The 24,086-nt window shown below is 36.6% G+C and overlaps 6 protein-coding genes across 6 annotated transcripts; 5 read left to right on the top strand and 1 right to left on the bottom strand.

Annotated features, from left to right (window-relative positions):
- The first annotated feature begins 409 nt into the window (after nucleotides 1-409).
- LOC17883991 lies at nucleotides 410-9,597 on the top strand. The gene is made up of 21 exons (XM_006286734.2): nucleotides 410-755; nucleotides 838-922; nucleotides 1,013-1,052; nucleotides 1,142-1,390; nucleotides 1,689-1,788; nucleotides 1,876-1,950; nucleotides 2,561-2,659; nucleotides 3,057-3,173; nucleotides 3,255-3,370; nucleotides 3,456-3,555; nucleotides 4,187-4,545; nucleotides 4,670-4,997; nucleotides 5,406-5,617; nucleotides 5,884-6,102; nucleotides 6,413-6,599; nucleotides 6,751-6,986; nucleotides 7,316-7,408; nucleotides 7,491-7,592; nucleotides 7,816-8,176; nucleotides 8,281-8,418; nucleotides 8,504-9,597. Exons 1-21 carry the CDS (start codon nucleotides 624-626, stop codon nucleotides 9,269-9,271), a joined length of 4,116 nt encoding a protein of 1,371 aa, XP_006286796.1. The 5' UTR covers nucleotides 410-623; the 3' UTR covers nucleotides 9,272-9,597.
- Nucleotides 9,598-9,819: 222 nt separating this feature from the next.
- On the top strand, nucleotides 9,820-13,069 carry LOC17881061 (protein RETICULATA-RELATED 1, chloroplastic). The gene is made up of 8 exons (XM_023780190.1): nucleotides 9,820-10,354; nucleotides 10,849-11,013; nucleotides 11,109-11,201; nucleotides 11,288-11,403; nucleotides 11,523-11,621; nucleotides 11,707-12,012; nucleotides 12,135-12,299; nucleotides 12,466-13,069. Exons 1-8 carry the CDS (start codon nucleotides 10,013-10,015, stop codon nucleotides 12,731-12,733), a joined length of 1,554 nt encoding a protein of 517 aa, XP_023635958.1. The 5' UTR covers nucleotides 9,820-10,012; the 3' UTR covers nucleotides 12,734-13,069.
- A 181-nt stretch (nucleotides 13,070-13,250) lies between these two features.
- LOC17881596 (zinc finger with UFM1-specific peptidase domain protein) lies at nucleotides 13,251-15,190 on the bottom strand. Its single transcript, XM_006287728.2, has 6 exons — nucleotides 15,043-15,190; nucleotides 14,818-14,932; nucleotides 13,997-14,739; nucleotides 13,783-13,897; nucleotides 13,604-13,699; nucleotides 13,251-13,483 (listed from the first exon to the last, which is right to left on the bottom strand). The coding sequence occupies exons 1-6, from the start codon at nucleotides 15,096-15,098 to the stop codon at nucleotides 13,400-13,402; spliced, it is 1,209 nt and encodes a 402-aa protein (XP_006287790.2). The 5' UTR covers nucleotides 15,099-15,190; the 3' UTR covers nucleotides 13,251-13,399.
- A 682-nt stretch (nucleotides 15,191-15,872) lies between these two features.
- On the top strand, nucleotides 15,873-17,852 carry LOC17884412 (putative F-box/FBD/LRR-repeat protein At5g52460). Its single transcript, XM_023779997.1, has 5 exons — nucleotides 15,873-16,526; nucleotides 16,677-16,883; nucleotides 16,990-17,127; nucleotides 17,286-17,389; nucleotides 17,579-17,852. Exons 1-5 carry the CDS (start codon nucleotides 15,873-15,875, stop codon nucleotides 17,850-17,852), a joined length of 1,377 nt encoding a protein of 458 aa, XP_023635765.1.
- A 3,460-nt stretch (nucleotides 17,853-21,312) lies between these two features.
- LOC17883320 (protein RESPONSE TO LOW SULFUR 2) lies at nucleotides 21,313-21,907 on the top strand. The gene has a single exon (XM_006288906.2). It carries the CDS (start codon nucleotides 21,450-21,452, stop codon nucleotides 21,729-21,731), a length of 282 nt encoding a protein of 93 aa, XP_006288968.1. The 5' UTR covers nucleotides 21,313-21,449; the 3' UTR covers nucleotides 21,732-21,907.
- A 1,236-nt stretch (nucleotides 21,908-23,143) lies between these two features.
- Nucleotides 23,144-23,808, top strand: LOC17884568 (protein RESPONSE TO LOW SULFUR 2). The gene has a single exon (XM_006289488.2). The coding sequence runs from the start codon at nucleotides 23,314-23,316 to the stop codon at nucleotides 23,602-23,604; it is 291 nt and encodes a 96-aa protein (XP_006289550.1). The 5' UTR covers nucleotides 23,144-23,313; the 3' UTR covers nucleotides 23,605-23,808.
- Nucleotides 23,809-24,086: the final 278 nt, after the last annotated feature.

The following is a 24,086-nucleotide window of genomic DNA, read 5'->3' as shown; positions in this document are numbered from 1 at the left end:
AAATTTTTAACAAGTATGTTGGTAATATTCTAATTACAAAAAGTACAAATATTGAAACTAAAAACTTATGTAAAATTTATCGTTCCAATGGTAAAGTTTTTAATAAGTTACTAAACACTACATTTTAAATAATCAGAAAATTTGTTTCTCTTTTTCTTTTTCTTTTCCTCCACTCAATCATAAGTAGACACATATATCTAAGAAACAATTTCAAAAATTCTTAGCAAAAATTATTTCTTATCTTATTACATGTTTTTGATTTATTTTTTCTCTTTTTAATTCTTAAAAATTTGCTAAAAAAACTTGCATTGGAGTTGCTCTTAGTTTCCGTAAATGGAATATATATTTGCGACAAAGGAAAGGCCTAAAGAAAATGTTATTGGGCCTTCTTTTGTTAATCAGAGTGGCCTTCGCAGTTGGCGCTTTACGCGATTCAGTACCGGAGTTTTTTGTTCGGCGATTGTAGTAGTGGTGGTAGATCGGGACATATTCGCGGTGGATCTAATTGATCTGGATCTGATTATATAGCTGGATCCGGATCCGAATCGTCTTTGCTGATGCAATTGTGCTCAGACTTTTGAGTAGTTTCATTGATCTTCGAGGACTGTGAGAGAGAGATCGAAATGTTGCGCGCGAGAGCATTTCGGCAGACAAATAGTAAGATTGTGAAGATACAAGTACATCCCACGCATCCATGGCTTGTTACATCGGATGATTCCGATAACGTCTCCGTGTGGAATTGGGAGCATCGTCAGGTTAGCTTTTATGGAGATTCTGGTTTCGCTTCTGAATTCCGAATCGTGGATCTTTTCAACGTTTATGAATGTTTTTTTCTAGGTGATTTATGAAATTAAAGCTGGTGGAGTTGACGAGCGCCGTTTAGTTGGTGCTAAGTTAGAGAAGCTTGCCGAGGGAGAATCCGGTGAGCCATTAACAACTTTGTTCTTGTCAATGTCGTATTATATTCTGTTGAGTTGCTCTGTGTCCTGACTGAGATTCATGTTTTGCTTAGACTATAAAGGCAAGCCCACTGAAGCTATTCGAGGAGGAAGGTAAATAGATATTTCCCGCAGCTATTCAATTTGCCCATTTCGATATGAGGAAAAAATTGACTTATCCGCTCAATTTCTGCTCCTACAAGTGTCAAGCAAGTGAAGTTCTATGATGATGATGTGCGTTATTGGCAACTGTGGCGCAATCGCTCCGCAGCTGCTGAAGCTCCATCAGCTGCCAATCATCTCACATCTGCTTTCGTTTCTCCTGCTCCAACGACTAAAGGCAGGCATTTTTTGGTTATATGTTGTGAGAATAAAGCCATTTTCTTGGATATGGTGACCATGCGTGGTCGTGATGTGCCAAAGCAAGAACTTGACAACAAGTCACTTGTCTGGTAAGTTCATTCCGTTTTTTTTTCCTAAGTTTGCTTGATTCTTGGAACCCCTGGAAAGATGTTCTATTACTGTCGGCGTCGAGTCGCTTGAATCCTGAAAAAACCTTCATTAGTTAGTACGTTGAAATTTTTAGTCAAATTTAGACAGTGCATGAGTTGATGTGTGTGTGTGCTTGTAAGTATAATGGATACCATAGCACCTTGTTGTCTATTGTTCCAGTTAATGTTCAAACAGTCTTTCTACTTCTCCGTTTATTTCTGCTCTGTAAATTGTTAGAATTCTTTCTTCTCTTTGCAGCATGGAGTTTCTTTCCAGATCATCGGGTGGTGATGGCCCTTTAGTTGCATTTGGTTCAACTGATGGTATCATTAGGGTTTTATCAATGATAACATGGAAGGTTTGTTTATCCAAAACTTGGATGTTTGTTTCGTTATCCTGCTGTTATCAATCTTGTTAATTTCCCTGAATGTTTACTTCCTTGCAGCTTGCACGTAGGTATACTGGTGGCCATAAAGGATCAATTTATTGTTTGATGAATTTCATGGCATCTTCTGGCGAAGTAACTACAAATTCTCTCAAATTCCCCTTCCTTTTTTTTGCTTTGAATAGTTTTCTGAGTTATATGACAGATGGAAGTGTCATGCAATGTCATATACTTTGGGAAAACATACGCAAGGCCACCTGCTAATGTTGACTAAGATATTAAAAGTAAACGGAGTGGGCATATCGTCTTGGTAGTTTCTTACATACATTAGTTTGTCTTTCTATGATCAAATTATCACATTCTATTAAGCGGGGAGTTCAGACTGCAACATGCCTTACTCTATGGATTATAATTCCAAAATCTAGCCTTAGTTTCTTAGATCTTTAACTACTCAATAGAAGTTTGTTTTCTTCATAATGAGTTTGAGTTAACTCTTATGGATAGCATAGCATTAAGAGCGGGATGAATTTGGACATTGGCGTCTCTTTTCCAAATTGCTTGTTAATACTCTACTCGTTACATATCATGATTAAGTTATGTAGTTAGCCAATTTTCTACTAATACCAGCCTTCTTTTCCTTTATATTATAATTTGACATTTTAATGAACGCTTATCAAGTATTTTCTCTCCGACATACATGTGCAATACATGATACCAGCCATTCTGTATCTAATTGCAATTGCAGGCACTCCTTGTTTCTGGTGGCAGTGATGGCTTACTTGTACTGTGGAGTGCCGATAATGGCACTGACTCAAGGGAGCTTGTACCCAAGCTTAGCTTAAAGGTATACTTTTCATACCTACTCTTCAATGCAAAGTTCAAGAGTTACTGTAGCTGTTCAAGTCTTACGCCTGACTAGATTGGCCAGATTAGGTCACACCTGAGTAAAAGGCACCATTGTTCTTAGTTTCAGTGAACCTTCTGAGTTGATTTCTGTGCCTGTTTCTGAATGTTGGATAACTAGCATTTAGAGTTTTTCGTACATCCTTTTGTAATAGGCTGTGTAATGTTCATGGGAGTATGACATACTCTTATTGTTATTTTGGTTTAATAGAAACGCTCTTGTTTTTTCCTAGTTGAGTCTATAAGTCCCACTTCTCTGGACTGTTTATGTCCTTCCAGATATGGCTTTTGCAAAAGATTTTGCTCAACCTCTGCTGATGTTTTTGCTCTGATTATAGGCACATGATGGTGGAGTGGTGGCTGTCGAGCTGTCAAGAGTAAGTGGCAGTGCTCCACAATTGATTACAATTGGTGCTGACAAGACATTGGCCATATGGGACACAATGACATTTAAGGTAATGTTGTATCTCATGTATGGATTTTGCGTATTTTGCCGATCTGTTTTTTAAACATGCATGTCTACTTTTTCTCTACAGGAGCTGCGTAGAATTAAACCTGTCCCAAAACTAGCTTGCCACAGTGTTGCATCTTGGTGTCACCCTAGAGCACCAAACCTCGATATCTTGACTTGTGTTAAAGATTCACACATCTGGTATTTTTGGTTAAAAGATTTGGTAACGTCTATGGTAAATATCTTTATGTATATTAGAGGAGTCTAACTGTTTGTAATTTTTTAGGTCTATTGAGCATCCAACTTATTCAGCTCTGACAAGGCCATTATGTGAACTTTCTTCTTTGGTTCCGCCTCATGTACTAGCAATTCACAGAAAACTTAGGGTAATTAGCTCAATCTTCCATGTATCATGTTGTTTCTTTCTGCCTGCTAGTTGCATTCTACGTTAGTAGTTGATAATTATTTTTTCTATTACTGGGATGAGCATGATAATTTCTATCTTAAGCTTTTAAGAGCTGCATATCCATTATATGTGCCCCACAAAACATTAGCTGGGTCAAAATACTAAGTTGGTGATCTGTATAGAACTACACTTGGCAATGCAAAGATATTCTGACACAACTAGACTAGGAACAAGACAAGGACATATGCAGTCTGTGATAAAAGTTGTTACTTCTTGTAGAACAATTCCATGTATACTTAAACCTTACCATTTATAGAAGCAGACTTTAGACTGATAGCTGTTTGAACACTGAATGTATCAAAAATGAAAAATGCAATAGAGAAAAGAGAACACTTGAATGATCATAAAAACCAGATGCTGCACACAAATTTTGGAAGTTATTATTTTCCAGAATGTGCAGATGATAATCTGGGTATATTTCTACTTGAAATTGCCAGTAGATTTTCAAAGCTTGCAGGTTCCTTTTGCTTTGTTATAATATCATTGCTTCTTTCGCTTTAGTGGCTTCTATACATTGGCCATATAGTTACTTATTAATTTTATCTTTTCAGGTCTATTGTATGGTTGCACATCCTCTACAGCCACATCTCGTCGCAACTGGTACCAATGTTGGTATTATAGTTAGTGAATTTGATCCTCGTGCCATTCCGTCTGCAGCTCCTCTACCAGCACTATCTGGAAGTCGGGAGAATTCAGCTATATATATCCTTGGACGAGAATTAAAGCTCTTGAACTTTCAGTTATCCAACTTAGCCAACCCATCCCTTGCCAATAACAGTGCCTTGTCCGAACCAGGGTTATCTAAGGGAGACCCAGGTGAACAGTTGAATGTAAAGCAGACCAAAAAGCAGATTGTGGCATCTGTTCCACATGACTCATACTCAGTTCTTTCTGTAAGCAGTTCAGGGAAGTAAGTTTCTCAGCGAATTATACCATATGAATAATAAATTTCGTAGCAACTAAGCTAGTTATATTTCATGTACGTGTTGAATGTTGTTGGGTTTAAGCCAACTAACTTTATTCTCTGGTTATAGGTATGTGGCTGTTGTATGGCCAGATATTCTGTACTTCTCTATCTACAAGGTTAGTGACTGGTCCATTGTTGACTCTGGAAGTGCAAGATTATTGGCTTGGGATAAATGTCGAGATAGGTTCGCGATACTAGAGTCTGTGTTACCTCAAAGGATGCCTATGATCCCAAAGAGTGGTTCATCGAGAAAGGCTAAAGAAGCCGCTGCAGCCGCAGCTCAAGCGGCTGCTGCTGCTAGTGCAGCTTCATCAGCTAGTGTCCAAGTTCGTATTCTCTTGGATGATGGTACCTCAAACATTCTAATGAGATCTGTAGGAGGTCGCTCTGAACCGGTATGCGTCTTTTACATCAATTTTCATTCTGTAATCTTTTTTTTTATGGTTTCCTAGCCATCTTCGATATTCAATTTATTTTTTTTCATTTACATCAGACCCTCATCACGTACAAATCCGTTAATTAAACTCTAGTTATGCTTCTAAGAATTTCTGTGCTTTAGTTTGCATCGAAGATTTTGAAAATATACAAATTCAAACATAGAATCCAGTAGTTTAGTAAATTTACGTTCAACCAAATGGAATCGAGTAGTTGCTGAACATTAGAATCGTACGTATAGAGAAATCGACCTGACTTCAAGTGGTGGTATATTTTTTCTTAGTTTTGAAAACTTATCAAAGGCAGAATGTCACTGCTTGACTACTAAGTTAAGCAACAAACTTATGCTTCAAAAATTGTCCTTGCAGGTCATTGGTCTACATGGTGGTGCTCTACTTGGTATAGGCTATCGCACGTCCCGAAGGATTAGTCCTGTTGCTGCAACAGCTATTTCAACCATTCAGTCGATGCCGCTCTCGGGATTTGGAAACAGCAATGTTTCTTCCTTCTCAAGCTATGATGATGGGTTTTCGTCGCAGAAGTCTGCTGAGTCTGCACCTCTGAATTACCAGCTCTACAGGTGATTAGGGTCTCGGTTTTTTTTTCCAGAATCCAAGGGTCATTTCTGTTAAAATTTTTTGTTATTCTCAGTTATATTGACATAATCAGAATCTCTGAGATGTCTGGTAAAATAGTTACTATGGTTTGCTGGAATGATAAGCAGTGTTCACCTGTAATCTATACCGATCCCCATAGTTACATTTTGGATGCTGTACTTTGTGTTACTTTGTCGTGGTAAAAGTAATTCAGTTACTTATTAATCTAAGTGGAAGTTTCAATTTGTAGTTGGGAAAATTTTGAGCCAGTAGGTGGTATGCTACCTCAACCAGAATGGACAGCATGGGACCAAACAGTTGAGTATTGTGCATTTGCTTATCAACACTACATGGTCATATCGTCCTTGCGCCCTCAGTATAGATATCTTGGTGATGTTGCCATTGCACATGCTACTGGAGCTGTTTGGCATCGCAGGCAGCTATTTGTGGCTACACCAACCACGATTGAGTAAGATTGTATCTCTATATATGATAAGGATTTTTCCTCTATTTTATGTCAATTACCTTGATTCCTGCTTCCACTTGGATAAGACAACCTAAAAATCGAATTTAAGAAGTGACTTGCGACTAATGTGTATCAACAGTTATTGATGATCCAGATGGTGGATTAAATCAACAGTGCAAAGATTATTATTACCTATTGAAAAATAATTTATTTGATTCTGACTTCATTAAGGACATGGCTACCTGATTCTGTTACTTTCGAAAACAAACTATCTGGGGAGTAACTAATACTTCTTCCATGCCTGGATTTCCAGATGTGTTTTTGTGGACGCGGGAGTTTCTGAAATTGATTTAGAGACAAGGAAGATGAAGGAAGAAATGAAACTTAAGGAAGCCCAGGCTAGAGCAGTTGCAGAGCATGGAGAGTTAGCCTTAATCACAGTAGAAGGTTCCCAGGCTGCAAAGCAAGAAAGGATATCTTTAAGGCCCCCCATGCTGCAGGTGGATATTTCTTGCTTTTTGCATGGGATATATGTAATTATAAGAAGCTTTATTTTTATTTTCAGGTCTAAGCTTGTTTTCTTGTACTGCTTCTATGTCAATCCTTGTCAAAGTAATAAGTCTTCCTCATGAGTATACTTTTTAATTGTAGGTGGTGCGTTTAGCGTCTTTCCAAAATGCTGCATCTGTTCCACCATTCATATCAGTGCCAAGACAATCTAGAGGTGATGGCGATGACATTGTGGATGAAAGGAGGACCAGTGAGGTAGCTGTAGGTGGTGGGGGAGTCTCAGTGGCTGTTACTCGTTTCCCAGTGGAGCAAAAACGACCAGTGGGGCCTCTTGTTGTAGCTGGTGTACGAGATGGAGTTCTTTGGCTCATTGACAGGTACAAAGAGTCTTCTGTTCTTACCTGCAGACAGACTGTCTCTTGTTAAAACATTCCTTGTTGGATGCAGACTGTGAATTGGTGAATTGTTTATATTCGTTGGAGCCTTTATATACTCAGTTAGATTATGAATTTTCCTTTTCATTCTTAGTACGCTCTAGGTAGGCTCATTGACATCTCTGACCTTTTGCAATTAAAGGCTTCCCAGATTTTACCATGCTTCCACATTTAATATTTTGAATACTATATCTTGCCATATCGCCATTCTAGTCACTTGAATGATTATATAAATTTTACACCTTTGTCTGACACCCCCATTTTGATGGTAGGTACATGTGTGCACATGCCATATCACTGAATCATCCTGGTATCCGCTGTCGCTGCCTTGCTGCTTATGGGGATGCTGTTAGTGCTGTTAAATGGTATGAATATGTTTCTCATAATCTTGTGTTAACGTGTGTAGGAAAGTAGCTGGAATGCTAAATTAACATTTTTGTTGCACAGGGCAAGTAGGCTTGGGAGAGAGCACCATGACGATCTGGCACAATTTATGCTGGGGATGGGATACGCGACAGAAGCGCTTCATTTGCCTGGTATATCTAAGAGGTAATTAAGCATGTACCTTTTTGGTGCCGCGATAATTTGGTTCTTACGATGCACAGTTTCCTCTAGTCTCTGAATTGTTTATGCTGGACAGTAGACATAATTAGGTGTTCCACGTATGTATTAAATCCATCATCCTAGCTGTCAACTCATACCAAAATGCCATCAATGATTATTTTCACATTGCCTTAGGTTCGGAGTTTGACTTAGCTTTATGTTTTCTCAGGCTGGAGTTTGATCTAGCAATGCAGAGCAATGATCTTAAGAGGGCTCTTCATTGTCTTCTTACAATGAGTAACAGCAAGGACATTGGACAGGATGGTGTAGGCCTTGATCTGAGTGACATTCTCTCTTTGACAGCTACTAAAAAGGAAGATGTTGTCGAAGCTGTGGAGGGAATTGTGAAATTTGCAAAGGAGTTTCTTGACCTTATAGATGCTGCAGATGCCACTGGGCACGCCGACATTGCTCGCGAAGCTCTAAAAAGACTGGCAACTGCAGGTTCGGTCAAAGGCGCTTTACAGGGCCATGAATTGCGAGGCCTTGCATTACGCCTGGCAAACCATGGAGAATTGACACGCCTAAGTGTATGTCTGCAACTTCTCTTTCTTTCAGTTTTGGAATTGGTTTATGGCATATTTTTTTTAATCTGCAAGCCCCTAATCGAAAGACTATTTTAACATTGTTTCAGGGTCTGATAAACAATCTGATCTCCATAGGCCTCGGGAGAGAATCAGCATTCTCTGCTGCAGTTTTGGGAGACAATGCTCTCATGGAGAAGGCGTGGCAAGACACGGGAATGCTCGCAGAAGCCGTGCTTCATGCCCATGTAAGATTTCATTTTATTTACCTTTTTAGTTTATAAATAAACTTTGTATTGTTGTTGACTTCGCAACTGTAATTTATTCACACAGGCACATGGTCGTCCTACTCTAAAGAACTTGGTCCAGGCTTGGAATAAAACGCTGCAGAAGGAAGTTGAGCAAGCTCCATCTTCTAAAACCGATGCAGCTAGTGCATTTCTGGCTTCACTCGAGGATCCAAAGCTCACGAGTTTATCTGATGCATCCAAAAAACCTCCAATCGAGATTCTACCTCCTGGAATGTCTTCAATCTTCGCTTCCATTTCTGCTCCCAAAAAACCTTTACTCACACAGAAAACTTCACAGCAAGAGCCAACTAAGCCATTGGCGCTCGAAGAACCGGCTAAGCCATTGGCTATTGAAGCTCCTCCATCTTCTGAGCCAGCACAGACCGAATCAGCACCTGAAACTGCTGCAGTTGCTGAGTCACCCGCACCTGAAACTGAAGGCGTTGCTGATTCAGCGGAACCTGAAACTGCAGCGATTGCTGAGTCACCAGCACCTGTGGATGAACCAGTGACAGAGACAGTGTCTGAGCCTTCTCCCGTAGAAAAGGAGGAAACTTCTTTAGAAGAAAAAAGCGATCCATCTTCAACTCCAACCATAGAAACAGCTGCACCCACAGAAGATACTAGCCAAACAACGCCACCCCCTGAATCTGTTACAACAACACCACCTGAAACGACTACAACAACACCGCCTGAAACTACTACAACGACAGCAAAACCAATAGAGAATGCAGCAACTGAGAGGCGAGCAGTAACTAGTTATCCTCCAATAAGAAGTCAGCCAATAGACTTTGATTTCTTGAATGGCTAAACCAAAGTTTGCACAGAAGATCCCTAAACGAAGACAGCAGAGTGTATTCATAATCAAAGCTTTGTGACCAAAATTGACTAGAGGAAGCGGAGGATGCCTTCATGATTATTCACAATTGAGTTTGATGTGTTTAGTTCTTTCTTTTTTCTTCTTCTTTTTTTTTTGTATTGTGTCGTTTTTTTTTTTTTTTATATAAATATCATTTATTGACATTATTAAATGGTTTGTATTATTATTATCAAACAAACCTCTCCGAGGTTATCTGTGAAGCGTGTAAAACAGTTACAGGAGAATTTATTAGTATCAAAATGTTTGTTTTCACCAAATCGATAGGAATGGATCTAATTTTCCATTTGCCACATGACAACAACCGAACCATGGAACTTCGAATTGGACGTATTCGTAGATGCTACAACAAATGTTTTAGATCTGGCTCTTCACGACCGACTTGTGAGACCTCGTTGTCAAGTGTATAACAAAACCGACTTGAAAGCCTCTGTACCATTTAGAAGTATTAAGCTTGAGTTGGTGCAAAAGGAGAAAAGCGAGAGATTGGGTTGTTGCTTCTGTAATCGTCTGATTGGCGATAAATCCTCTCTTCTTTCTCATCTCTGTCTTCCTCTCTTTCTCTCTCTCTCTCTCAGCCCTAAGAGAGAAGCAAAAGGCTCTGCGCCTTTTCTTCAAGAATTCACCAGAAAAAGTTTGAATCTTTAACAGAATTAAAGGTTATCCTGGAAAGCTATGTCGCATATGGTGTTTCAGAGCGCCGTCGCTCCCAAACCCTTATCTCCTCTCAAACCCTGTTTACCTATCCCTCGTCCACTAGCCACTCTGCCTTGTAAGCTCCGTCGTGGCTTCGTTAGGGCGTCCTCCTCTTTTCTTGTCGATGATTCAGTTTCGGGTCTCGAGCGCTGCTTACAATTGCCTTCGGGAGTTGAGTTAGGCCCATCTTCCTCTGCTTCTTTCTCTGCAAGTACTCAGATGTCTCCTGTGATGAAAGGGAAGTTTGGTTCGGTAGGAGCTGTAACTTTGGAAAAGGGGAAGCTTGATATGACCCAGAAGATATCTGAGACCAGCCCTGAGGTCTCCTCTCTCCTCCTCTCGATTCTTTCTGGTTAATAGTTAATTTGGTGAATTGCAAGAATTTGGATTAGTTTGGTGAAATTCTCTCTAAAGACTCTGCCTTTTATCTATGGTTTTGCTAAATGAGCATGACGTTGCTTGTTTTATCCTCTCTGTTCTTAATTTTTGGATGGTTCATCAAGTTGGTGGTAGTGAGAGTGGCGATTTAATCATTTTTCTTAGAGGTTCAGAATTTGTTAGGAACTATGAGTGTCACTCGACTCAGTCTTTACTAGTGATTGTGAACTAGATTTTGGTCCTGCTTCTATGTTCGATGTAAAGGTAACTTGATTCTGAATCAGACACTACTTGATTTTAATCCTGATAAGTTGATCATTTATTTAGTATGAAGAAAAATCTTAGTTCCTTGGAAAGATAACTGTTTGTAGTGAATCTAATTTCAGCCGATCAGAAAAGAGTAGCTTTGTAAATTTCTATATCATATTTCATTACAGATTGCAACTGGAGGAGGTGGTGGAAACATTGGAAAGAGTATCAATAACGGTGGTGGCGATGGAGGAGACGATAATGGTGATGATGATGATTACTTTGATGAATTTGATGATGGTGATGAGGGAGATGATGATGGACTTTTTAGGCGTAGGATGTTCCTTGCAGAGGTATGAGAACTATACTCTTGTGTTTTTTTTGGTATTTTTCATATATTTGATTGTCATAGTGTCACGGAGTAATGAAATTTTATGTTATGGTCCAGCTTTTTGATAGAAAATTTGTTGATGCTGTTTTGAACGAATGGCAAAAAACAATGATGGATTTGCCTGCTGGTCTCCGTCAAGCATATGAAATGGTGAGATATCCTTAAAGATTTATGTTATCATGAAATGGTCATTTTGGGATGCTGACTTACTTGAACTTGCGGAAACTTGTGTCCAGGGTTTGGTCAGCTCAGCACAAATGGTGAAATTCCTTGCCATAAATGCCCGTCCTACAACAACTAGAATGATCTCCCGTGCTCTTCCTCAGGGATTGTCGAGGGCCTTTGTTGGCAGGTAATTTTTTTGGTTTCATCTGTGATCCATCTGTACATGTGGACTTCATTGTCTCTAAATTATAAGTTTCTAAATTGTCATACTATGTGCAGTCTTGACTAAGTGACTGTCTTGTGTAGGATGTTGGCGGATCCTGCATTTCTCTATAAACTTCTTTTGGAGCAAGCTGCTACGGTTGGATGCTCAGTTTGGTGGGAGGTGAAGAATCGGAAGAATAGGTATTTTCCTTTCCACGTACCCAAACTTTTAAGGTTTTGTTGCTTCTGGTTTCTTGTCCTAAATTGTATTCTCTATGATTTGCAGAATAAAAGAGGAATGGGATCTTGCACTTATAAATGTTCTTACTGTATCAGCATGCAATGCAGCTGCTGTTTGGTTGCTTGCTCCATGTCGTTCCTATGGAAACACATTCCGGTTTGACCTGCAAAATACACTACAAAAGCTACCAAATAATTTGTTTGAAATGAGCTATCCTCTTAGAGAGTTCGACTTGCAAAAGAGATTTCATTCTCTTTTCTACAAGGCCGCAGAATTGTCCATTCTTGGACTTGCAACAGGAACTCTCCAGGGTTCCTTGTCAAACTTTCTGGCAGGAAAGAAGAAGAACAGGTCATCATATATCTTCTGTTTCTATCCTTGGATTACAAATGCCTTGTTTCACTCTTGCACGTCTCTATTTTTTTTACCAGCTCTTGCTTGAGTTATAACTTATTGTACATTTGTTCTGACAGAGTATCTGTGACGGTACCATCTATCAGCACGAATGCTCTTGGTTATGGTGCATTTCTTGGAATATATGCAAACTTGAGATATCAGCTGTTATGTGGATTTGAAAGATCGGTGAGCAGCCACTTTGATGTCATAGGAGTGGCACTCTTCTTTAGCACTGCCTTGAGGTATTCCTCTATTTCACCCACTTTCCTCTCCCACATATGTACATAACATACATAAACAAAACATGTCAGCAGTTTGGATTTTGTATTGGAAAACCTCTGTCTTAGGACTTGGAAACCTGTAATCTGTGGATCAGAGCGTTGATGAATATGAATGGATCTGGTACAGGATTATGAACGTTCAATTAGGGGAAAAGTCAAGACAAGTATGGCTAGGTGTGGAGGCAGACCCACTGACGCAATCTGATGATCTGCTTGCAAAAGCATACAACCGACCCTCAGAGGAAGCAGCAAAGCCATCTTCAAGATGGTTTATCTCAAAGAATGCAATTATCTCAGGGCTACTCGGGAAGAAACAAGAAGACTCAGTTTCAGATCCTCCAAAGGCTCGACGAAAAAGGATTGTGAGGAAGAAGGTGGCTGCATCTGCCTCTTAGATAACCAATAAAACCTCTTAAATTTCGCAATATTCAGAGTCCATGAAAGAGCAACAGTGAGGTTATGTTGTTCATTTGAGGCGCACATGAAAAGTTTTGTTGCCAGAGGAAGAAGGGTCACCAAACTGGGGGAATTGGGAAAGCTATATAGCCTTTTATTCTTCATGACTCAAATCTCTCAAATTTTAAGTGCTTTTGGGGAAAAGACATTTCTATTTTTTTTTAAGGTGTGGTGATATGCTATCTCTGGTTAAATCTCAAATTGCCACTATGTATTTTCACCTTTATAATACCTTTCTCAATGCTTTTTAATAAATAGCCACATCTTTCATGTTCGTAGTGCTTTTCAGTTTACACAATACTGCAAAGTTGGTATATAATATGGTGTTCAAGTAACCTTTGTATGTATAATGAAATTTTATTTCGTCCGGTCATATTTTAATTTTGTCCGGTCATATTTTTTCTGAGCAAAATATTGAATGAGCAATAGTTTTATTCTTGTAGATAAACAAGATCCTGGAGAATAAAACTGCAAAATATATAAATTGACAATGTTATATGAGCTTTTCCTTAGCACATTACAAAAAGTTGCATATGATACAGAAGTATACGATGCAATTAATCTAAGAAACTCCACGAACCATTCTTCAATGGTTAAGGCGACCATTAGAATTCAACAAAGTGGCTATCAATGGTCTTGAGCTTCTCCAACTCCTCTCTATCAGCGATTCCAGTATCAACGTACAACATCTGTATGTATATGATAACAATATTTCCCAATCACACTTAGACAAAATTCACTCAAATTTATTCCGAATAACAAAAAAAAAAAAAAAACATATGGTGGATATCAGAGTTCGACGCTGAGACCTGATACTCGGGACACTTCAATGTGTGAGCTCCTCTTTTAAGATATCCTTCCCATCCTTTCTTCTCTACAAGTGCTTTCTCTATAGCTTTAGTAAACTGCATCCACATTCAAGTCTCACCTTCATTAATCACATTTGGCGATACACAGTTTCCTATTTATCAAAAAACAGTATACTCACATCAGCTGAGTCCAAAACCAAGAGATTGTACTGAGGAGTAAATGTAGTTCCTTGCAACCGTCTCTGAATCCCAACAATTGTCCTTGAGTGTCCTTCATGTTGGAAATACAACGGCCTGCAGTACACACCATAACATTGACGAACCTCATATGTAATGTGTTTTGAAGTTATAAAAGATAATTACAAGAACAAGAACTGAAACAGAACCACTTACCCTTTGTTTGTCATATGAACACCAGAGGAAACATTTAACCTATTATCTGAGAAGTAATTCCAAACCCAATTCATCAAAACCGCTCCTTTGGTGATCCTAGAAGAATTAGAACCATGAGAGTCAACTGATTTTCCTGTCCCACTTCCGCCCGTTTTAACCACATATCTGTCCATGGGACCATGTGACTTTACCTTGGGAGCAATAGCAGAACCAGGAACAGAAAGATACATCGATTTCGATTTCTCGGGAGCAAAATCAACAATCCTAGCTCTTAACCCGAAAGAGCGTAACAACGCAGCACATTCAGTAGTTCCAATCCATCTCTTTGAACCGTAGATTTGAGTTTTAAAATGGAGAGCTCCAGAGGCATCAAAACCCTTGTTCCAGGCCAACTCGAGCCACCGCTGGAGCGAAGGAATATCAGGAACAAAGTCAGAGCCACCAAAGAGAACTCTTTTAGCTTCTTCTCTATGAGAAATCAAATGAGAGCATTGCATCTGAATGTTCTTCCATCCACATCCCCAACCTTTATCCTCCTTTGAGGATTGAAAATGATCAACAAAGCCACATAGTAAACTAGTACTACACTCTAAAGGTTTCGACTTCGATTTAAGTTCTGATTCCAAACAGTTTCTCAGCAAACCAATCAAACCACCATGACCAACACTATAGAATTGACTCTTGGTCTGAGAATGAACCAAAGAGGCAACACTATTGTGCAAACCTAAGGAATCATCAAAGTTCTGCAAAAAGGAAACAACTTTATCAATTGGGTCTTTCTTTACGCAACCTAACGCAGAAGGGTTCTAAGAAAGCATTACAGATGATGACGAAGGATGATCAGAAGAAGAAGAAGAGGCGAGTTGAACAGCCAAGTAGTGATCGCTATCGATTTGAGAATCTGTTTCGTCGTCTTCGAAGTGGGAATTCACATGACTGAGTCAAATCCTCCGCCATAACCCAGAGAGACACATCAAGACCTCTATTGATGCCAACTAAAGAGAGCATATAGAAACAGAGAAAAAAGTAGGGTCTGTTTGTATTACCTTTGGATTAAGGAGGAGGAAAGCGTAAGGTTGCAGACAGGACACAAAGCTGACATCTTTTTCTGTTCCTCCTCTGTTTTGTTTTCTCGCCGGAGGAAATTAGACAGACACAGATTGTTGAGATCCTCAGACGTTGATCGAAACGGCGGCGTTTTATTTGGAGTGCGTGAGGCCGTGTCCGTGAGGGTGCATTAACTATCACTAATTAATTCTCTTTTTGGACTTTAAGTCTTAATTATTAAATTTTCCACAATTATTAAGTTAATTCTTGACTTAATTATTTTAAGAAAATTTCCTTGGATACCACATTATTCGGTTTTTCCAAAAATACTACAGTTTTTTTAAAACAAAATACCACAACAATTATTTTTTTTCAAAAATACCGTAAAACATTAGAAATTGAGTTTTGAAGGTGTAATTTTTGTAATTTTTGTAATGTTTGGAGTAAAGTTTAGTATTTAGGAATTAGAAATTATTTTTGAATGCTAAAAGAAATATTTTTAGTTTTGTGGTATTTTGGAAAAAAAAATGTATTTTAGTGGTATTTTTGGAATAAACATCATAATATGTAGTATTTTAGAAAAAAAAATACTCACTTTAGTGGTATTTATTTTATGTGTTAAAAATAATATAAAACTGAAATTGAGATGAAGTGAGAAAACAATCTTACAAAAATATTTTTAAAAAGTTAGAGATAATATCTCTCTAAACACCTAAACACCTAAACGGCTAAACCCTTACCCTAATAATGCATGCTAATATAAATAATGTAAACGAGATAAAATGAGAAAACATTGATGTAGTTTCTCAATTCTCACACGTAGAAAAAGATGTTCGGACGACTTTTGTTAGTTATCAGCTCAATATCTGTTGCGTCCTATGCGATATCCATACTAACACAACAAACATCGCTACGATTTATAAAGAAAACAGCCAAACGTCGTCGTCGTCATCAGATAATTAAAGGTGAAGACAAGATCAGTGCGTTACCGGACGATTTGCTCGTGCATATATTGTTGCGTCTCTACACAAAGGATGTACTGGCCACTATGATTTTGTCAAAACGATGGCAGTATGTTTGGACAATGGTGCCAAGACTAGGGTACACAAACATCAATGACGATGATACTAATAACAGTTTATTTGGTCGTTTACTTGGTCGTTTCTTTCACAAAAGTGAACATCAACAACGATGTTTATGGCGGTTTATCGACAAGTCGTTACAACTCCACAAGGGACCTTTATTAACATTAGTGATAGAACTGATCGGCCCTTCTAGATGTCATGTTGATGTAGGAAAGTGGATTGCAAATGCTGTTGATCGTAGGGTTTGCGAGCTACTGTTGAGAATCACGTGGACGTCCTTGGAACCTGCCAATTTGTGTAAGAGCCTTTACACATGCGATACGCTTGTTAAACTACATCTTTCCGACAAGATTATTGTGGATGTTCCTTCTCGGGTTAGCCTCCCATCCCTCAAAAGAATTGTTCTTTCTAGGCTTTGGTCGAACTGTCCTATTCTCAAAAGTGTGTCTGTGGATAGACATCCCCATGACAACGTGAGAAATTTCAATATAAAAGCCCCATCTCTGGAAAGCTTGTTATATTATAATCTTTATCATGTAGTAGTGCACAATGAAGGAATATGGGGATCTTTGGTTATAGATTCTCCGGCTTTAAGAGAATTTTTCTACCGTGATTTTTCGGGAGATTCTTGCTCGATTGAGAACAAGCCTTGTTTTCATAAAGCAAGTATCGACTTTGATAGTTACCCTGATGACAAGTTTATGAGATCTCTTTCCTCAGTCATGTATCTCGAACTAGATTTAAGTGGTGCAACGGTGTGTATAGAGTTGTTTCAACCTCACTCTTTTTCTTATTTGTTAATTACGATTACAATAAACTAACGCTTATCTATGTGTATGTTCGTTCTTGACTTCATTGTAGGCTGCATGGTGTAACGCTATCAACTTCCCCAAGCTAGTGAAGTGTGCTCTAACACTTTTAATTGACTTAGACTGGTTGGAATTACTAATGGGATTGCTACAAAATTCCCCTAATCTTAAAGCTCTTTTCATCTACCAGGTTCATAGTTAGTTTCTTTCATGTCTGTGGTTAGACATATGGACTAATAAAAAGCAAGTGTTCACTTTATGTTCGGTCCTTTTTTTTTTTTTTTTTTTTTGATAAACCCTATCGGCTGATCCGGTCAGCCTCGGTAGAAATGCTCTGAACTGCTTCAGAGTGGACTTCTCCCCAAAGGGCCACGACACTGTCTATCCCGAGTTTGTAATGCTTTCCGACTAATGCCAGGGGTAGTCAGGCCGCCTGCATTTCTGACTACCAGGTAAACCAATTGGGCCAAGCCCCAACTGACAGACTTCCCACACAACAATGATTTTTGTTTTCAGGGTGGATCGAACCTGGGTTAGTTCCTTCCAACCTTTCCCCAATTCTCCCTTACCACTGGACCACTGCTGTGCGGGCATGTTTGGTCCTTTTGGTGTTGGTTCACAGACATTGATTCGTCTTGAAGAGGACTTCTAACTGTCATGAGTTCCGTTCCCGGTTGTTTCTCGAGCCATCTCGAAATCTTCGAGTGGACAGGATATATAGGACGATCCAAGGAGAAAGAAACCATAACATATATCTTTGCCAACTATAAGTGTTTAAAGAGAGCTCATTTTTCTATGAAATCAACCTGCAAGGATATAGATAGAGAGAAGATGATGAAAGAGTTAAAATCTATGTGTAGGGTTTCCACTTCATCCCAACTACTCTTCTCCACTTGGAATTTCCGAGCTTTGTAAGTGAAATTTGTTTAGTGTGACTAAAATATATCATAGATAATATACTTACGTGCGATTGTCGTATAATTGTTTTAGTTAATTAGAGAGATCTAGATAGAGGATAGCTTTCTTGATTTTTCGAAGATTTAAAACAGAATATCTGTCAAATTTCTTTTATTAATTAGGATAATCGTTACAAAGTTGTTGGGCAAGCTACTTAGAAAAACTTTTCTTAACAAAATTTTAGGTTAAGAGCCCTTCAATAAACAAGGTCTCATGTGGAGTTACAGAAGTACTAATACATCCAAAATTTTGTATGAAGTAAAACTTTGAAAAAGCGAATTGAAATCGTTAAATGTATATTTTGGGAGCTATAAGAAAAATTGCTTTTGTGACCCATGAAATTGTCAAAAATCAGTTGTTAAATACTTTTTACGATGGTTTTTTTTAGACGATGAAGAATTGTCACAAATTTGTTGACGCTTATTGTCATTGGCCACATATGGATCACAAATGTGAAACGATTTTGTGACTATTTTCAGTAGTCCTAGATCAGCAACTAACTAGAAGCATTATATACTAGGATCCAAAATTTAAGACCAATACGAGACCAGTATGCAACGTTGTACAGTCGGACTAATTTACAACAAGTTTTAACGTTGTACCCTCGTGACCAAACTGTGGTCTAGAGAAATTGCTATACAACTGCTATACAACTAAGCCATAAAAGGCCTTGGCCCATTCCTTTAAACTTTCATCTTCCTAATCTAACTAGACAAGGATCCACCACACTATATATGCTATCAAATACCATATACAGTATATATTATATTTTTCTACCTTTTTTTTTTAATGTTGATCTTCCAATATTATAAAATTGGAACTTATTTTCTATGTTTGTTGATATAGGGATGACCGATGGGGCTCAAGTAGCATACTTATTGACGTGATTGAGTGTTTTAAATATCTAATTAGGATATTTATGATAAATTTATTAATTAATTAGATATTATAATTTTTTTTCTTTTTGGAGATAGTGATCACTGATCAGCATTCATTGAGCATAATTAGCATATTCCCAGTTAAAAGATTTCAACAGTTGGTAACCGGCCACTACGTGTTTTGCAATAATTTTTTCTGAATTTGACACATTATTATAGATTTCTTATAGTTTTGTAACTCTCAGTCTCTCTCTCACTCACTTTGATCGAATAAATAAGAAAGTATAGATTTTTTATTTTGGGCAAAGTATAGAAAGTATAGATTAACTCTGACTCATAAACCAGTAAAATTGTCTTGCATTTTACCGAAGCAATCCGGATTTTCCCATTGTAATTTTTTTTTAAAAAATCTAACTTTACATTTGGATCAAGCGAATTCCTCGATACTAAAATAAATTCAAATCAATTTTAAAAATAAAATTCTAAAAACTTTTTTCTTGTCTAAAATAGCATAAGATAAATCTAATGAACCGATCAGAAATGTGTGAATGTGAAAAAACTAGCTAGTGAAACGACGTATATACAACGTAGACGTATGTTGGAACTACGACAAGTCATTGTTTACTTTTTCTTGGCGTATTTTAATTATGTCATAACTTCCTTTTTTTTGTATTAGTTTGCGATGTCCATTTATATATGTCTTTTCATAATTTTGTATATTCCATACTAATATATGGGTTATATGTAATAAATAGTATTATAAACGAATAAAACAAAACGTGAATAGACATACTAATATACTATTTGGTGCAGGTAAATAAGTTCTCAAATCTTGAGAAATTATGTTTCCCAATGTAATATATAATTGTAAACTTAACACTATGAATTTTTCAGATTTTTTTTTAATTTAATCTTAATACAAATACTTGAATCACCCTCTTTTTGAGGTTGGTGTGTTGTCAAAACATGATTCACAAAAAGAAGACCAAAAATATGCACTTCCCCATAATACATACACCAAAAAAGAAATAGCTCATAATAAGCAAATCTTTTAAGAATATGAAACATCGAAGCCGTAACGATCTTAACTATACAAGAGTAGTTGTATAAATCGTGACAGCCCTTGACTTTGGGAGATATATAAATTAATGTCCAATTCAGAGAACGAAGTGGGAATGTGGGTTACGTCGACAAGGGCCTTTGTGCTCGAAGTTAATGGCCGAATATATTAGTGGAAAAGATAAAGTTGAGAAAATGATTTCCACAAATTCCTTTTTGACCAATTAAGAGAAAAGTTAGTGGAAAGAAAATTGTTTTCTCCATATTCTATATAGAGCAAAACAACCAAAATACAATAGCAAAACGCAAGAAGTGTTTACATTAGTTTTTATGGATATGGAATTGAGACTATATAATTAGAACTTATAAATAAAGTTATAAAATAAAAGTATTCCTTTAGTTATTCCTTATGTATTCTTCTTATTTTACATTTATACCTCTATTATGAGTATTATGAGGATTTTACTCAGCTCATATTAGCTTTATACTTTAGCTTATATTAGAAAACATAAGCATAGTATATAATACGATTGTAATACTCATTTTACACTCTAAGGAGAATAAAACATATTTTTACGATTCAATCTCTCTCTCGTCTCTCTCTTTAGCTCATCTTTTTCGTTATGAGTTTGTTAAACTCTGAATCTTGATAACCTCGACAAGTTACGTATTCTTTTTTTTCTTAAAAATCACATTAATAATCTTTTGATTTGTTGTTTCTCAAATAGTTGACCAATACGCAAATCTTTAAAACTTGAAAAACATATATATTGAATTCTAAACGCTGAATTGATGATGACCCACAATGAATATTGAAAAAAAAAAATTATGGTTATGTACTTATTTAGTGGATATATTATGTTATAATGTAATCCAATGCAAGGATGGTTATGTAATTATGTTAGGCAATAAAGAGTTGGTGGATACAAACATGCATTGATGTCGTATATGAATGCACATCTTAATCCTAACAATAAATTGTAGGTAAATAGTGGATAAATCATATGGATAAAACCAACATACATACATAAATAACATGTTATGAAAAATTCATCACTAGTAATCATGTAATCATCCAAAATAAGTTATAATCCATTATCTTCATTAGCCAAAAAATCTATTGTCATTTATTTAAATACTCAGTGTATAATTATAAATACTCTATTTTCAAACAAAAGAAAAATAATTTAACCATTCATTTTACTACATTTTTTGCCATATGTATAATTGAAATAACAAGATAGTATATAACTCAATCAATCAATAAATTAGTCTATATATGAAATTTGTAAACTTCTTTTTTTATATCTTCTCTAAATACATATTCTCACTATCCAATAAAACAACTGTAATTGGTCCAGCGTCGATATCGGAATATAAATTTTTTTAAAAAAATGTTCTAGAGGAAGGAAAAAAATCCCACCAGAAAATTTTTTAAAAAGGAGAACAAGAAAATATAAGATACATTGAACCTAGACATATGTATACCAAACCAAACCTCAGTCTATTAATAAAGAACGTTTCAAGAACCAAAAACAGAACACAAAAGCAAAACAAAACTAAACTCAAAAGACACAAAGAAAGAAAAAAAAACAGTATTTTCAAGAAAAGCCTTAAAATGGGGAAAGGAGGAAACTATGTGACGGTATCGACTTCAGAGGTGGAGGAGCTACGGAGGAAGAACGGAGAGATGGAAAAGGCGGTGGAGGAGATGAGGAAAGAGATGTTGCAACTGTGGCGACGGACTCAGGTGGCGGAAGAGGCTGAGGAGCGTCTTTGCTCTCAGCTAGCCGAGCTTGAAGCTGAATCTTTAGACCAAGCTCGTGACTACCACTCTCGTATCATCTTTCTCGTGAACGAGCTTACTCGTCTCTCTTCTTCCGAGTCAGCCTCTCCGTAGGAATAGATAGAGAGATAGGTTTCTGTTTTTACTTGTTTTTAGATTGTTGGATGTATCTTCCAATATGTAGAGTTTTTGTTTTCTTGCATCGAAGTTTTATCTCTTCGGAAAGTTCTATGTAAAATTCACACAAATTTAAAAGAAAAGATTCAATGTGATTAAGGGTACTGTTGAAATGGAAACTAGTCTTTTGAAACTGAAATTGTTGGAAAAAGGTGACATATGAGAAAAAGTCTTTGAAAATAAATCAAAAGATATTCAATTTATTGGGTTTGCAAAACTCTAATTTTGTTTAGAGTATAGTTAAATTGAAAAAGAAACAAATTGGTGTTTGTTCAAAGAAAAATACAGCAACTTTTTGTTCATTTCCTCTTAATTAATCAATATGTCATGTCATTTTTTATTTTAAAAAAAGAAAAAAAAATGAAGGAAACAAATTCTACAGAATTTTTATTTTAAAAAATTACATTTCGGTTTGATTTTATATTTCATTGTTGACATGACATATTGTTTTACTTTTTAATATAAATATTATTTCGATTAAAATATAATTTTAATATATGCAATTTATATATTTTGTAACAGTTTTTTTTTTCTTTTAATGAGCTCATGGCATGAAGGTTGAAAATTTTTTGTTCTTTCTTTTCTTATGTCGGAGAAAAAAGTGTCTTTATTCAAAAGATTCGGCGACCAAAGGGATGGTGGAGCTAGCTAATGTAATAGTTACCTGATCCGTTGGAAAATATCTAAACTCAAAGATCCCCAAACTATATGATATATGGCGGATCACATCACATGCCTTGGGAGTTATTTTCATGAATATGCATTTATATCGATTGGGCTAAATGTCGATGTGATACCTAACGTTTTCGAAATAGATTATATGTAAACAAATTAGGTTCTTAATTCATACAAGTAAAGTTTTTTGAATGTTTAATCTCTTGTGTATATATAATGTATAACCAAATTTATGTTTAATCTTGTCCCTTTCGCTTTTAAATTCATAGCTGTAATTTTTACGTTTTAATTGTAAACTCTTAAAAAGAAAATAGAGAAACGTCATGAAGACACATGGAGAAGTTAAACCATCGTTAAATCCAAAACACTACAAGTTTTACTTTCTTTGTTTTTAATGATGAAAACACAATGACCACTCACGACCCACTCGATCAATGACATTTCATATAATTTATTAAATTATCTTAAGAGTATTAATTTTTCTTTTTTTCTTGTTGGTAGGATCTTTAGAGTATTAATTATTCTTGTGTTAAAGTTTCTTTTGATTAACATATAGTCAGTAACCACAAGGAGTAGATATGAAAATAAGAAAATATAATGAGATTCATTCATTACTGATTACCCTAAGCTATAATTAACCATTAAAAAGAAAAATGTTCTAGAGGAAAGAAATAACTTAACCATAAATAAGAACGAAAAACAAGAGATACCAATACATGTACCCACCCAAAAAGCCACGGTCGTAGAGAAGTCTATATAAGGAACACTCAAACATACCAAAACAAGAAGAAGAAGAAGAACAACAACAACAACAAAAAACAAAGAAATCATCAAAAGCATAAAAATGGGGAAAGGAGGAAACAATGTGAAGGTTGGTGCAGCTTCCGAGGTGGAGGAGCTACGACGAAAGAACGTAGAGATGGAAAAAGAAGTGGAGGAGATGAAGAAAGAGATGTTGCAGCTTTGGAGGCGGACACAGGTGGCAGAGGAGGCCGAGGAGCATCTTTGCTCTCAGCTAGCTGAGCTTGAAGCTGAATCTTTAGACCAGGCTCGTGATTACCACTCTCGCATCATCTTGCTCATGAACGAGCTCTCTCGTCTCTCTTCTTCTGACTCAGACTCCGCCTCACCCTAGACAGATAGATATGTTTGTGTAATGGACATGTTCTTAGAATTGTTGGATTGTGGATGCATGATGTATCTTCCAACTTGGTTCATATCAATACCATTTTGTATAGTTTTTCTTTTCTTTTTTGTTATTGTAAACTCGAATTTTCCTTGGACAATCAATATAGTTGATCAAAAACACATCGTTGTTGTTTGCTCATCGATTTGTCTATACCGATCATATTCAATGTTAAATCTAAAAAAACAAAAACTATGTTGTCTGAAAAAGGTGATGGATTGTAAAAGTGTTTTGAACGTAAAGCAAAAGATGCTAGAAAATATTGAAATGAACAAAATTAAAGACCTCTAAATTTCTTTGAAGATTTTAAAAGCAATAAAGAAATTATTTGCTTTTCTTCTTCATTTTGTGTTTTTTCTCTTCTTCTCTCATACCCAATTGTAAGAAAAGTATAATATAACTATCACAATTATAGTTTGCTAAGAAGATAA

Source organism: Capsella rubella, unplaced genomic scaffold, assembly GCF_000375325.1.
Source record: "Capsella rubella cultivar Monte Gargano unplaced genomic scaffold, Caprub1_0 scaffold_6, whole genome shotgun sequence".
NCBI lineage: Eukaryota > Viridiplantae > Streptophyta > Magnoliopsida > Brassicales > Brassicaceae > Capsella > Capsella rubella.
This window is presented reverse-complemented; position numbering and strand designations above follow the sequence as displayed.